The sequence below is a fragment of the Poecile atricapillus genome, chromosome 16, assembly GCF_030490865.1.
Source record: "Poecile atricapillus isolate bPoeAtr1 chromosome 16, bPoeAtr1.hap1, whole genome shotgun sequence".
NCBI classification, from domain to species: Eukaryota; Metazoa; Chordata; class Aves; order Passeriformes; family Paridae; genus Poecile; species Poecile atricapillus.
In genome coordinates, this window is record NC_081264.1 from 11,963,213 (window position 1) to 11,977,593 (window position 14,381).

Sequence of the window (14,381 nt, forward strand, 5' to 3'; positions counted from 1 at the left end):
CTGTTAAAAGGCCTTTACAAATTATTCAAACAACTTTAGGGGGAATTCCTTCTCCTGGGGAGTGGCTGCCCTTGGTGGTTCCCCAGGCTTAGGATGCTGCATGTCTTTGGAAGAACCCCAACACCAGCTGGGCTGCAAGTGAGAGCTGGTTTGTGCAGAGGAGCAGTGCTTGAGGACAGCAGCAGTACTAGTTTTCTCTAGTGTTGCTGGTTGTTAATCAATCCAACAGTGCACAATTATTTAATCTGCAAACAGTAATATCAACTGTGAGTCTCTGAGGATCACTTTTCAAGATGTGCTTTTGCCTAACTCTTCATATGATAAGAAAATGTGAACAAGTGTCATAGATTTCTCAGTTGAAGGTGTTTTAATTCAATATCAATTAACTAACTTGTTAAATGCTTCCATTAAAATTTAACAACTTAAACCAACTAAAATGTAACCACTGTGTTTGCTTAATCAGTTTATAGACCCCTGATTTAAGGCCATAGTCAGAAAAAAAAATGCTGGAAGTTGGAATTAATGTTTTCTGCCACATGTACTCACAGGACCAGCTCTAAAAGTCAGGAAGTCAAGTAAATGTGTGTCATTTCTCTCCAAGCCTGTTTCATCCTGGCAGGTGCAGATGGCCTCTGTCCTTGCAGGGCTGTGGGAAAAGTGGCACAGTCCTGACTCACGGGAGTAGCCACAGAAGTGGCCAAGGTGAGGACCTCTGGACACTGGAGGACTTCTCTGACCTGAATGTTCCAGCAGGGTGAGCCAGGCCTCTCCCTCTGCCCAGGCAATCTCCTCACTCCATCCCTGCTTCCTACCCTGCATGCTCCCCACTGCTTCCCTTCTTCACTCTTCTCTGCTTCACTTCTGTCTTCTCCTTCCTCTGGTCCTCACCACAGAATATTTTGCCACCATCATGACGGTAGTGGCACCTTTTGCTTTGACTCTTTCCATCTTCCCCTCACCACTCTCTCCAAACTATAGTAATGAAAAATATCTCTTCAGTTCTTAATTCTCTGGAGTTCTGCTCTTGATTGCCTTGCCTCAAAATTCTGCATACTTCAAAATCTCAGTGTTTTCCAAGAGCTCTTGCCCATGTCTGTATATTAATGAATTCTAAAATAGCAGCAACCACAAAGGAAAACAAGTTTACTTTTATTTTTCATATGTTATAAACTTTGGGTAGTGAAAGAGAGTTCTTGCACAGATTCCTCTTCTGAGAAATAGATCTGCTGCTCCACTCATGCCCAGCATGACAGTAATACACTCCAGAAATTTTTACAGTCTTTTTATTCAAAAACACTGTGTTTTTCTTTAAAATTTACTTTAAAAATACACTGAAAGAAACTTTACCTACTTATTTTGAAGATGTACGTATTCTTCTTTGTTGCAAACATGAGCAGTGCTGTGACTTTCATACAAAGTCAAAAGAAAAGAGGTGGCTTGATGATGACTTTGAGAAGAAACTAAAAGAAACTAAAGCAGTCAGGCCAATGCCTGTGAAATGTTCAATGAGGAGTGCTCCCTGTTCTGTATCAGAATAATTAAAAAGAATCAGTCACATCTGGGTCTTTGCCAGTGTGCTCTAAGGACACAACAAGGACATGCTGCAGAGAACACTGTGGTGTGATCTAAAGATCCACATCCAAAAGCAGATGCACAGGTGCAAAACCCTACAAGATGCACCAGCAGTGTCCCTGGGAGCAGAACAAACTGGACCAGGGAATTTCTTGTGCTTTACAACATAGACTGGAAGACAACAAACAAGCCATGAAGAAAACCAGTCCAGAATAAATAGTCTGCAAAACAATGCCCAAAAGTCTGTTGTATAATAAGCCACTTAGCAAGTACTAGAAGCTTTCTTTCTAATCCATCTGTCACATGTTTTTATAGCTGAAAATAATTAACTGTTCACTATTGCTTAACAAGTAGGGGTCTATTTGAAATCACTTAATAACAGAAACAACGGGAGCACCACGACAAGGTACTGAAAATTTCATCTGGTGTCTGAAAACAGAATTTAATCGCATTAATTTCGGTGTTAGAAAGCCCAGATTCAGGGGCAAGGGAAGAAGGACTTCTGAAATGGGAGTTACTGTTTGGAGAAATTGTGAAGAAATTTTCTAAAGCATTACATGGTGTTGTATGATGATAAGAGAATAAGGCATCGTTCTGTCACTCTCTGATACGGATTCTAAAATATACATGTGTTACTCAGTACTAAAAGCTGAGAACAGATTATTGAACTTTTGCTTGGATTTATCAGTTCAAGTGTATGTTTTCAAGGTGAACTTAAGAACCTAAGAGTAAATACATTGTCCCTAAGTTCTCTCTTTGTGTCCCTGCAAGGGCACAGAGCCACTGCTGAATTCACTGCAGAATTCCCCCAGACACCATCTTCCTTTCTTCTGCTACAATGTGGTGGTTTTGATCTCCTCAGGGCCTTTATAGAAACCTGCACGGCTCCTAGTTCTGAAGTTCCGTTTCCTGAACTCCTCCGAGATTTCCAGGAAGGACTTTCCCTTTGTCTCAGGAAGGAAAAACCAAACGTAGAGGGCAGTGCAGACACAGACCACAAGGAATGGGATGTAGCAGAAATGTGCTAGACTCTTCTGAGGAGGAGGAAAAAACAAGACAGTGTTGGTGACATTCTGTATGGTGACAAAAAGGCCACTAATCCCTCTTCCTGCACTGTCTAGAGTCACCCAGGGAGTATTTCTGTGAATCCTGGTGAGGGCCTCACATGCATGGATGAAACAGCTCCCCAGCACAGACTGGTAAATTTGACATAGCAAGAACAGTATTTGGAAATGTATTTTTCTGTCTTTCTCTCTCTCTATAATTACATAACATGGGAGCCCTCAGTAGGAAATAAGACAGGAATGTATATTGTGGACTTCTGCTCCCTTTTGCTTCAGGAATCATCTTAGGGAATGGTGCCAGGGTCTGGCAAAGGAAAATTACATCACATCTTTAGTTCCAGCCACTCTCAGCTGAGGACAGAGGAGGAATATTGATCATCCATCCCCCAAATGATTCCACTCCCAACCTCAAATCAGAAATCACCGTAGAGAACAAGGAGAAAGTTTGGTTTAAAGGAGTTCTGGCCACTATCCTCACAAAGATACTTTTCAAAGAAGTGCTATCTTGCTGCTTGCAATATTGTCTTTTCCTGGTCACTGGCAGAGCCTCTTTCTTGTACAGAGCACTAAAGAGCTGCTTTGCTTTGGGAACGCACCACAATGAATGGAAAGGCTGTTCCAACCAGAAACAGGTTGAACCAGAGCAGGGAGCCACAGATCATGTAAGCAGCTGGTCGGGACATTTGATCAAAAACCTCTGTGGGCAGAACTCCTGTTACACCAGCTGGAAAAAGAAATGGCAAGAAAGTTAATAATGTTGTTGACATTGCATTAAAAACAAGAGAACACATCTTAACAAGCAATCTGGGTGTGAAGTATAAGAGGTGAATTTTTAGGTTAAATATTCAGGACTGGGTAATTATTCAAAGTTTCTCATGTTAGAATGAACTGCCAGGAAAGGTTTTGTAATCCACATTATTCTTACAGGACCCAAGGGTGAGAAAGGCTTATAATTAATTCAACCCCATGGCACTGTAAGGACTGGGACAAGAAATTATTGCCAGCTTGTGTGGCATGTGACACTGGCAGCTTGCTTCTACTCTTACCTGCCTTCCTTCAAACTCATGTGAGCAAACAGAGTCTCACATCAATATATTCACCATGCAAACATCCACAACATCCTGTGTATTGCCCACCCCAGAAACCAGTGCATTCTGCCATGGAAGGGCACATTAGTAGGCTAACAAATAGACATGGAAATTGTGCTTCCAGGTATCTGCAAGAAAATAATCAGATGGCATAGCCAGCAAGTTCTAGGATTAAAGTGAAGCATTAGAAATGCTGCTTTACAGCCCTAATGGACTGGGTAGCAAATCAAAATCTTGTTATCTATTTAAGCCAGGAATCCAAGTGCCTTGGCCTAATAGCCAAGATGACTGTGAGGGTGAATATGGCACAGAGAGAAATGGGCACAGCCTGGCCCTGCACAACACCAGGGGCACACAAAGCCCTGGGAAACAGCCAAACACCACCAGCAGAAATTGCCTTGTTCCTCTGAGTACACTGCAGCTAAAGAGGGTCTGAGAGTTTCCAAAAGATGCCTGCACACATCTCCAAACCCCAAAAGTTTCACTGAAAACACTGAGGGAACTGACCTGGTCCGATTCCAAAGCTCAGGATATAGGCGAAAATGCAGGCCATGCTGAGATAAGGCATCCAGCTAATCTGAGTCTACAGCCACAGAGACCAATGGAAAACCAGTGAGGGCACTTATCTGCCACCACTGAACACCCCCAGTCATATAAAAGGTAAAGCCCAACTCCACTCCACTTCAATAATTAAATAAAGTTTGTTACCTGCTGGCTCAGAGCGACCATGAAGACGATGGCCCATCCTGCCATGAAGATATATCCCCCCAGCAGCAGCGGCCTCCGACCAGCATAGTCTATAATCATGTTCTACACAAAGTAACACAGTGAAAGAAAGCAAGATATTTAACCTCTGTTTATATTTCCTGCCTCTTTCCTCTTTACCTTTCAATACTCCATGCCTAGTTCGCTCTACAGTAACTTTCAGGATGCTGTCTACTTCATAGCAAAAAAAAAACTCAAAAAGAAAGTTCTGGTGGCAGGAGTCAGGCAAGAAGGGTGCTCAGGGCAGATGAGAATGTCCCAGCTGCACCTAAACCCTGCCACCATCCATATGAGCACAAAGCAAGAGTGTTCCACTTGTTAGGAATTTCAGACAGTGATGGCAATGCAATGTCTGACCAAATACCTCTGCACTAACCCATCTGGCTGGGGGTGCTGCCAGCCAGCCTGGCTCCTGAGCCTGCAGGGCTCCCTTGGCATGAAAAGCAGTGGAAGCCCCAAATTTGTATTTAACAGCCTCCCCTGTTCCAACAGAGGCTGCATGTCACCAGAGTGCACTGAGAGTCTCACACAAGTGACAGATGTGATCAGCTCACAGCTTCCCGTGCCGATTACAACATAGGGGATCTTGTCCTGAGGAATTCCGGCCTCTTGGAACACATAAGCTGCATAAAAATACATCTGTGAAGAGAGGAAAGGAGAAAGCAGTAAGGGAAGACATCTGAAAGTACATCCCATTGTTTTTCCTGAAGGACAGGCAGAGTGTCTGACACGCTGTCACGCAGGCTGCTTTGGCAGCATCCTTCTGAATCCTCCCATAACGCACAGGTGAATTTTGGGAACCAAACACCTGACATTTGCAGATCTCCACAGGCAGAGAGCCACTATTCATTCCTCTCCTGCTGCCAGAATGTTGAGCCCAAGAGCTCCCACAGGACAGAGGCTGCTTACCGAGTCGTTCCCGCAGAGCTGCATGGCGCTGCTCAGCACCACGATGCTCACCAGCTGCCACCTCAGAGCTGGGTTCTGGAACAGCTCCCACGGGTTCTTTGCTCTCTGGCCTTTAACAGCAGCCTGCTCTGCCAGCATCTCTTCCAGCTCTGCACTCAGGTCACTGGTGCCTCTGAGCTTCTGCAGTGCTGCAAGGACAAGGGAACCTCTTGCTCCTGGGCTTTCTCTTCAGTTTGCTGCTCTGCAGGGTGAGGGATCAAGCAGCAGGTGATGGCTGCAGAAAGCTGCAGGACAGAGCCTGTGATCATGCTGTGACCTGCACAGAGTTGGTCAGCTGTGGTGCAGCCACTTGAAGGATTTGGGGGAAAGGGAGTGCAAATCCCTCACCATTGTTTGACAACTGAGTATTTCCCAAGAGTGCCATTTTAGCAGCCATGCTTCTGACTCAGATCTCAAGTGCCTTCCCTGGGAAATGCAGGCAATTAAGATGTTCTTGGTACACAGCAAGTATTTCCCACAAAATAACTCCAGCCACTCTGCATATGAGGATTTGTATGCCACAAATCTAAGAAAATCCTTTAATATGAATTGGCTTCAGATTTGATCCTGAGCTCTTCAACCGGCATTTATTTCACTTCATAGTTACAAAACATATTTGCCATTCTGAACACAAGTCTTACCTTTTGACCCTATTACTGTAGCAAATAATTCTATTGTAGGAAGATGCCTTTCAATTTACCTCAATAGATCAAAATATATTTAAGATTATAGAACGTTCTTTAGTTTGGAAGGAGGGAATGATCATATTTACAACTTGATATGAAACTTCCTACGTGTAAAATTTGTGACACCATTCCAAAATGTCTCACATGTTGTGTGAGGAGTTAGCAGTCACCCCAAACTCACCAGAGATGCAGGATTCTTTGTCTCCACGGTCAATCAAGAGATATCTGGGGCTTTCAGGGAACCAAGGCAGAGCTGTGAGCTGGATCAGAGCAGGAACCACATTGCTTGCTAAGAGCAATGGCCAGTTCTCCTCCCCTCCTAGGAGCTCCCTAGAGGAGAACAAACACAATTTACACAACCTGTGCTTTTACAAGCTGCAAATGTGAGGAGGGAGGGAAGGAGGGAGGGAGGGAGGGAAGGAGGGAGGGAGGGAGGGAGGGAGGGAGGGAGGGAGGGAGGGAAGGAAGGAAGGAAGGAAGGAAGGAAGGAAGGAAGGAAGGAAGGAAGGAAGGAAGGAAGGAAGGAAGGAAGGAAGGAAGGAAGGAAGGAAGGAAGGAAGGAAGGAAGGAAGGAAGGAAGGAAGGAAGGAAGGAAGGAAGGAAGGAAGGAAGGAAGGAAGGAAGGAAGGAATTTAATAAGTGCTTTCTTTGCATTACCTGAGTCCAACAACCTGCCCCAGCACCAGCCCCAGGGCTGTAAACGATGCAGAGGTCAAGGCCACAGCTCCTCTGAGCTTCTTTGGGGCACTCTCTGCCAGATACATGGGCTGAATGTTCATGCTTACACCTGGGCAAGGCAGACAAGTGCTGACCTCAGCTTGAGGGCAGAGGAGACAAGAATAAATGCAGTCAGCCACCTCTCGAGGTTGCCAGCTGCACTCCTCTGCTGCAGGCCATGTGATGATAACTAATTGACCAGTACTTGTTATTTACCCAAACCTTCAATTTCACCCCTGTCCCTTGTGTAACTAAACACACATTTCAATAGTCATCAGTAGCAGTGGATAATGAAACTGAAACCTGGCAGGGCCTCAGTCCTATGGTCTTTTCAGCACCAAATCCAAGGTTATATGCTGTGTTTCCCTCAACTTCCCCTTTTGAGGGGAATATCATATTTTATGTCACTTACATTGATCATTTCCTGGGATGAACTGCTACAAAAGCTTTTGTGTTGGTGCTCATGGGGGTGAGTGACTGACATTCTTACAAGCAGATAGGGATCCATTTTCAGCTCAAACTTTCCCCATGTACAGAGATGCTCATGTGTAGTACACAAACCCCCCCTATCTATGTGTGCTTTAAAAGAAAGCACTTAGAAGCAAAGCATAAAATCTGTATATACAGCTTCTTAATTCACTTACATGTGTCTGGTCAGCCTAAAGGATTTGCTTTAATATCCTGGATCATTCCTACTTAAATTTCTTCTAATTGTAACCACCTTCATCCTTCTATATTTCTCATGTTGTCATACCTGCATTCACACCAGTGAAAAATCTGCTGAGCATAATCATTTCAAAGGATTTGGCCATTCGGCTGAAGCCAGATAAGGTTGCAGCTACGATCACAAAGACATTGTTCAGCAGCAGGGACATCTTCCTTCCGAGAGAAAAGACAGTTGTGAGCACACCTGTGTCAGGTTCAGCTCTCAGATAAAACATTTCCCGTGGTTGGTGCCATCTGCCAAGGCTGGGAGCTGCAGAAGGGCAGCTCAGCCCCACCACAGAACATCCAGGTTGATGCAAGCCCTGCAGGAGGTGTCTGAGTGCCACAGGCTGTCCCTGCACTGCTGCCTTTAGGTGCTCTGAGGACACCCCCAGGCTCTCCCCAGATTCAGGGCTCTTGTGCTCACTCAGTGGACAGGAATATTCCTTCAGCTGTGTGCATTTTGCTCTGAAAATGTTCATTTGTTGGGCATTTTTCATGTACTAGTGTAATTGTTGTGAAACTTTTGTCAGAAAGTTTTCATGTGTCCCAGGAGAAATTTCTGCTGCAAACCAGGGGAAAAAAGAGATCTCTATTGGCTGTTACTATTGCCAGAAATTCCCTCTAGTCCCTTCTCACTGCCTTACCAGTCAGTCTTTGTTTCTCTTACTTATGATGGAATAGGATTTTATTCCAAAGTAGTACTACAGGGTTAAATCTCAAAAATTTTAACGGATTAAAGAAGCCATATCCTTTCAGGTCTTCATAACCATGAAACTATCAAATCATGGGACCTCAGACCATAGAGGGTGGCAAAATCTAATATCTTGTTAGTTTATGTTGGTAACACTGGTTTGGTTGTGGTGGTTTTTTGGTTGTTTTTTTGCTTGTTTGGTTTTTTTTTTGTTTTGTTTGTTTGTTTTTTGGTTTCTGTTTTTGGTTTGGTTTTTGGCTTTTGTTTTTTCCTGAAGAGAGCTGTGGGCATAGAGCTGTCTATGAAAGATATGGGAGGTAAGATAGGTACTTTTCAGAGACTCAAGCACAGAGAGAAAAATCCCACTGTGGACATATAATGAATACTTCCTGAAATGTTTCAGACCAAAATGTGGATACACAGCCTGTGAGACATGAGGAGCTGGGATGTAAGAGAGTTTTTCTCTTGTTTTTCTACTGTCATTCCCACAGTTTCTTTTGAAGAAAAAAACCTTAGTCTGATAAATTATGATTTCCCATTTAAAATCATGGCACAAAAATGAGAGAGATGATGTAGGTGGGTACAGAGATAAAGAGTTGAGCTGAAATCCTCACAGCACCTCAGCTGGGCTGGAATGTGATGAGAAGGTAATGGGGGGGAAAAACTGTTCCCATTGAGTTTTGAGATATGAAATACTGTCTTGTCAGGTAGTTTCTCCCCACCAACCCAGTGTGTTTACAGCAGACTGATCTGTGACACAAAACATGTTTTCATTACTTTTAACCATGTTTGGATCCTAATTCCTCTTGGACTAAGGGAAACTGCAAATCTTAAATGAAACTCCAGCACCTCTTACCTGCCCAGCATGATGGCCATGGGCCCAGCCACCACAGCCCCCGTGAGACCTCCCAGAGGGAAGGCAGAGACAGTGAAGGACCAGAGCAGCAGGATGACATTGCTCTCCAGGGGAACACCCATGCGCTCCAGCCAGGTCGTGTTCATGAACATCTGGATGTACTGAGAGACAAGGACAGAGCTGCAGAACCACCAGAGAGGAGAAGGACACCGAGAAAGGCTCCCTTATTAATAGATCTATTTATCCTGTGTTTGTGCTGCCAATCTCCTCCAGTTCTTAGATGTGTTTTTAGCAAAGAGTTTAGGGTGTGAAACTGTTGTTGTTGAAAAGTTGCAGTTGGTTTGTATCTCTATGTTGTTATTTTTGATGGGTCTCACTTTCAATCTAAGGGCAAAAATCAACTTCAAACGATGCAGGCTGGAAAATTCTAGAATTAGATTTGGTTAAAGCAGTTGAAACAAAGCTTTTGAATAAACTCTTGTGACACTAGGTCCTGCTTGAGGATGGCTTTTGACAACAAAGTCCTGAACTCTGGACATAAATTACACAGAGGGAACAGCACATCCTTGCTGTGTCCCTGAGCAGCAGAGGCCAGCAGATGTCCCCTGGCACAACTCTGGTCACCCACAGAGCCACCAAGGAAGGGTCTGCAAGGGGGAGGCACTGGCAGCAGCAGCACTTACTGAGGCTGGAGCATTGATGATGGAGATGTTGTAACCATACTGGAAAGTGCCTCCAATCCCAGCAGCACATATTGTCAGGATTAGGATCTTGTTCTGAAGCTGAAGAAAATGACAGACAGCAGATGGCTTCCTCACACAGAATGACTCAAGAGACATTCAGACTGTGAGCTGGGGAATTTTCCCATGGCCAGGTACACCCAGTGCATTCAGGATTCCTTGGTGTGCTATCATTTCTAACTTTTTATGATAAGAACACATATTTTAGATTAGGCTGTCTTTCCTGTGATGCTGCACTTGCTGCACAGAGCAGACAATGCTTAGCAGTCTATAATTGCACATTCAGCATTATGGTACAGGTGAAATATGTGCCAGGCAGGGGTTTCTGTGCCATGTTCAGCTCTCCCTGAGGACATTTCTTCACGAGGATTGTCACTTGCTCATATTACCGAGTGACAGCACTGCTGAGCCTTGGGAAGCACGGGCAGGGGAATGGGCTGCCTCATCATGCAGCATCACAGGATCAGGGTTGGTGTAAAAGTCTTGACTTTTTGAAGGGTGCAGAACAAGCTGTCCTGGCTGGCCCAGCTCACTGGCAGGCTGACAAGCAAAAACAAACTGCTTTTTTCCACTCTTTTGTACCTGTGCCTTTGGTTTCCCCATCTGCAGGTGAAATCCTCTGAGAGGCAATAGTGCCCTGAGGGAATCTTGGGACTGGGAGCTCAGTTCCACATCTCAAGACCACTCTGAGCACGCTGGGGGCCCTGGTTTTTAGCCTGACACCTCCTGCACAATGTTCTGGGTGGCCCAGGATGGCCCTTGCCAGCCCCCTGCTTAAAAACCCCTCCCACTGGGAAAGCTCTGGTGTAACATGAAGAGCCCATGCTCAGGCTTGGCTGTTTGCCAGCCAGTGCAGGGCACCTCAGGCCAGATTGTGTTTTGCCATGTGAATATGACCCCAGTGACCCTGAGAACTTAAATAACCCAAAGCTGGGGACCTCCTTCTGCTTTACCTGCTCAGTTTCTTCTTACAGAGCCATCCACCAAAGAAAAAGAAATTTTGGTCTAGTCTCACAATAGCTCTAAAACCACACATTCAAATAATCTTGGATTTTTTTCCTTTCCTCAAAGTGTTTTCTTCTAAATAACTTCATACCAGCCTGAGACAGGATGTTCCCCCAGGACAGAAATAAAGCCAGACTATTCCAAGTCTGCAGCAAGAGGAGGCTGAGCTCTCCTCTCCCAGCCAGCAGCAGACACATTTCACTTGGACTTTCCATGGCAACATCACTTCCCTGTCTTGTTACTGAGAACTGAGCTAAGGATTGGGCACCTGAGATCTCTGCCATTCCTGCTTATTCTCATGCTCCAGGTGAGAGTTTCCCCTCCCTACAATAGCAATTTCCTTTCCATTTACAATATCTAGGAATATCCCACTCCTTCTGCTCATTTCCCTGCTTTCATTGTAGAGTACATCCCCTATCAAGTCGTGTATCACAGAGCTCTTTTGTGACCATGAGCTAAAGCAAAATGGTTTTTTTCTCCCTTCAGGGGCCAGCAAACACCTCTGTGCTCAGAGCTGAGCTGCATTTACAGAGTGACCTTCCCAAGCCTTCTGCAACACCCAGCTTCTGCACTGTTTTCCCAGCCACCGTGCTGGTGTGCAGCTCCCAGGAGAGCCATTAGTCTGTCAGCTTTATCCCAAGGACTGGGATGAATTGGAAAAATAATTCTATGCAAGCCTGACAGTACTTACACAGCCTTATAAAAATTCAAATTAAAAAAATAAATCTGTTAATAATAATAGTAAAATAGATGTTTTACCAGTCTCTGCAGCTTGTTCATCCTCTTTCGTAGGTTTTCCTCTGTCTGCCAAAGCCTCTGGTACTCTCACAGTGCTCTAAAGGATTATGTAAATCTCCAGCATAGGAATGTGTATTTAGTCACCTATTACGTTAGGATAAGACACTTGATTTGGCAGGTGTTTTGCCAGCTGGATTACATTCCCAAAACTGAGCTGCGTGTTCATTAGCAAGATGGTTCAATTAATTTTGTTGAAAGCCTGTGACAGTCCAGGGAAATGATTCTCCAAGATCCAGAACTGTCTAAACCCTCTTGAAGGCCAGTGTGGTTTACAAGATCAGTTCCTTCTCAGAGCTCCTGGCACAGCCACCAGTATCACTTCTCTGATGAAGTGTGATCAAAGCAGAAGTGAACCATGATTATTTTTTATCCTGGTTTTTATATTTGTCCTGGAACTCAATCTAGGATCTGAAAGACAAAGCAGACTGTTTTCCTTGGTCCCATCAGTGACAGGGATGAACGAAGCCCAAGCTTTTCAAACCCTTGGTTATCCAAGGCCTTTCCCTGTGCTCCTGGCTGTGTCCTGGTGACAGATCCAGCTGTTGCTGGAAAGGCTGAGCATGAAGGCACACAAGGCTGTGCTCCTTTCCCTCTCCACAGCCTGGCACAGAGCAAACAGCCACACTTAGAGAGAGCACTGGGTCCTGTCAGGTACAGAAGACAGCAGTGACAGCCTTCTTTCTTTCTACAGAACAGAAAGGCTCTCCTTGGCAGTGGGAAATGGTGAATCCTTCTGAATCCTAGAGATGGAGATGGACACATATTGCACTGCCAGCAGTAACATTAAAGCTGCTGCTTCACAAAATATCTGGCCCTCAGGAATAATCATCCTTTTAACATCCTGTCATCCTGCAGAGTGAGATTTGTGAGGGCCCTGACAGATTTCAGAGAGTTTGAAATAAGTGAAACGTTTTTAAATGCCTCTTCATCCCTACTCAGGTTTTCCTGCACCTGAACAGAAATATGAACCTGTTCCACCTGGCAGAGGTATTGTCTGGTGAACATGCAGCCAGGGCTGCGGTGCTGCATCAGCTGCAGCCACTAAGTGGCAGGAGAAGTACAAAATTTGCTGTATTAGGCTCTGAATCCAACATGCCAGCGCTGTGCTGCCCATGGCATGTGCCAGGGGTTAGATGAATGCTTCCAACAGCTTCCCAAACAATAAACTGGGAAACAGATGGAACTGTACCTGTCAACAGGCACTGATGGAAAGTTTAGGCAGCATACCTCCAGAACAGTAATTCATTCAAAAAGGAAAGCTCTAGTTTCCTCATGCTGTGTGCTCTGAGCTTGTGCCAGTTGCCAGAGGTGAGGAAGTCCTGGGGGTGGGCACTGAGATGCTGGGGATTGTGGCACAGGCTGTTCATGAGCCTCCCTGTTCCAGAGGGAGCATAAATTGGATATTGCTGTGGTGAGATCTGTGTGCAGCTGGCTAGCTGGGGGTTCCAGGAAGTTGTCCTCTATCTTTTCTAGCCATGGCTGCCTTGATGAGGAGTGAAGGGATAGATTATTTTTTTGTCTACACAGCACCTATATTACTTGTGGTTTGGTGCTGAGAGATGTTCACACTGGTTGTGTTTCTAACTGGCTTTATGCTGCACCTTAAGAACCCCAGCTTTCCCAGTTCTTCATCCTCATTGTCAGAGTTTCAGAGAAACTGAATCTCAGTTGTAGATGAGAAATCTCTGGGGTCAGGGTCTGTCACCAGGGTACAACCTCTGCTCTGCAGCTCCTCAAACTCCTGGCACTGGAAGCCTTCACACAAACCCAGCAGCTTTCCAGCAGTCCTGTGGGGACCAACCACCCTCTCCCTTCAAATACTCTTTCAGTGAGCTGAAACCTGTCATAATCAGGGTGAAATACGATGCCATGCACATGGGAGAGGAGTTATTTGGAGGATGTGATGGCAGTCTCTGCCTGCAGAATCTGGCTGCAGGAATAAGTGGTAATCCTGCAGTTAGGGAGGACCATCAACACATGCTCTTTGATCTGTCACGAACTGAGAGGCTCCAATGTTTTACTGTGTTTTTACACCAGAATCATCTGGACCAACTTCAAGGGGAGAAAAGGGGCCCCATTTCCATCTGTGAGGCTTGGATCAACAGGATGAATTCTCCCTACAAGTGCTACACTGTAAATTGCAGAGGAGATGTGGAGCAGCTCCCTGGCTGGTTGTTGACTCTCCCAAGCTCTAGCCTGGCTATTTCTGCAATCCCTTCTCACTTTCCTGTAAGGGTCATCACTGTAAGGTACAAAATTCCTCTGTTTGCTTGTCCTGACTCTTGCAGAACTCACTCAGAATACAGAAGACAAATAATAAGATCTGCAAACAAGCAGCTTTCTCAACAAATATGCAGCAGGTTTGCTGATTTCATGGTGAAATCAATGTTTATGGAACTTAGTTGTTGAAATGGATTTTTCCTTGTAGGAAATGAGTGCTCTGCTGTGACACCATTATTCTCGGTTCCAGCACTTTGCTAATGTTCTTTATAAAGACCCCACAATTTATGTTCAAAACACTGTTTAAGAACTTCAGGAAATGAGCTTCATCACAGAGGTTTCTCAGGGCAGGGACCCAATGCTGACAGAGCTTCTGCTACCACACAGAGTCACTGGGACACTTTCCAGAGCATGGAGGTCCATGGGAGCTGAGTCCTTTGAGGACACGAGGTTGAGACAGCCAAGGGACCTTGCTGCTTTCCCTCTCTAGCTGGGATTTTTGGATGTCAGAACATCTCCATGT

The 14,381-nt window shown here is 45.0% G+C and overlaps 1 protein-coding gene across 5 annotated transcripts; it reads right to left on the reverse strand.

Moving 5' to 3' along the window:
• Positions 1–1,133: 1,133 nt before the first annotated feature.
• LOC131585598 (solute carrier family 2, facilitated glucose transporter member 11-like) lies at positions 1,134–11,700 on the reverse strand. Of its 5 annotated transcripts, none has more exons than XM_058851899.1 (12): positions 11,600–11,700; positions 9,779–9,877; positions 9,096–9,256; positions 7,595–7,715; positions 6,781–6,910; positions 6,305–6,453; positions 5,399–5,586; positions 5,018–5,128; positions 4,433–4,534; positions 4,232–4,307; positions 3,233–3,360; positions 1,134–2,606 (listed from the first exon to the last, which is right to left on the reverse strand). In XM_058851899.1, the coding sequence occupies exons 2-12, from the start codon at positions 9,846–9,848 to the stop codon at positions 2,406–2,408; spliced, it is 1,437 nt and encodes a 478-aa protein (XP_058707882.1). In that variant the 5' UTR covers positions 9,849–9,877; positions 11,600–11,700; the 3' UTR covers positions 1,134–2,405. The 5 variants fall into 5 exon arrangements, 4 of the variants coding, with proteins under 4 accessions (XP_058707882.1, XP_058707881.1, XP_058707880.1 ...); XM_058851898.1 differs by having other exon boundaries at positions 6,781–6,940; XM_058851897.1 differs by having other exon boundaries at positions 7,595–7,719.
• Between the last annotated feature and the right edge of the window lie 2,681 nt (positions 11,701–14,381).

Excerpts from the sequence above, each read along its gene's own strand:
- LOC131585598 (XM_058851896.1), bottom strand. The coding sequence starts at position 11,620 with ATGAACAAGCTGCAGAGACTG. Across the intron at positions 9,878-11,599 it reads TGAACAAGCTGCAGAGACTG|CTTCAGAACAAGATCCTAAT; the intron begins GTAAAACATCTA and ends CATTTTCTTCAG. Across the intron at positions 3,361-4,231 it reads GAGCTTTGGAATCGGACCAG|CTGGTGTAACAGGAGTTCTG; the intron begins GTCAGTTCCCTC and ends TTCTTTTTCCAG.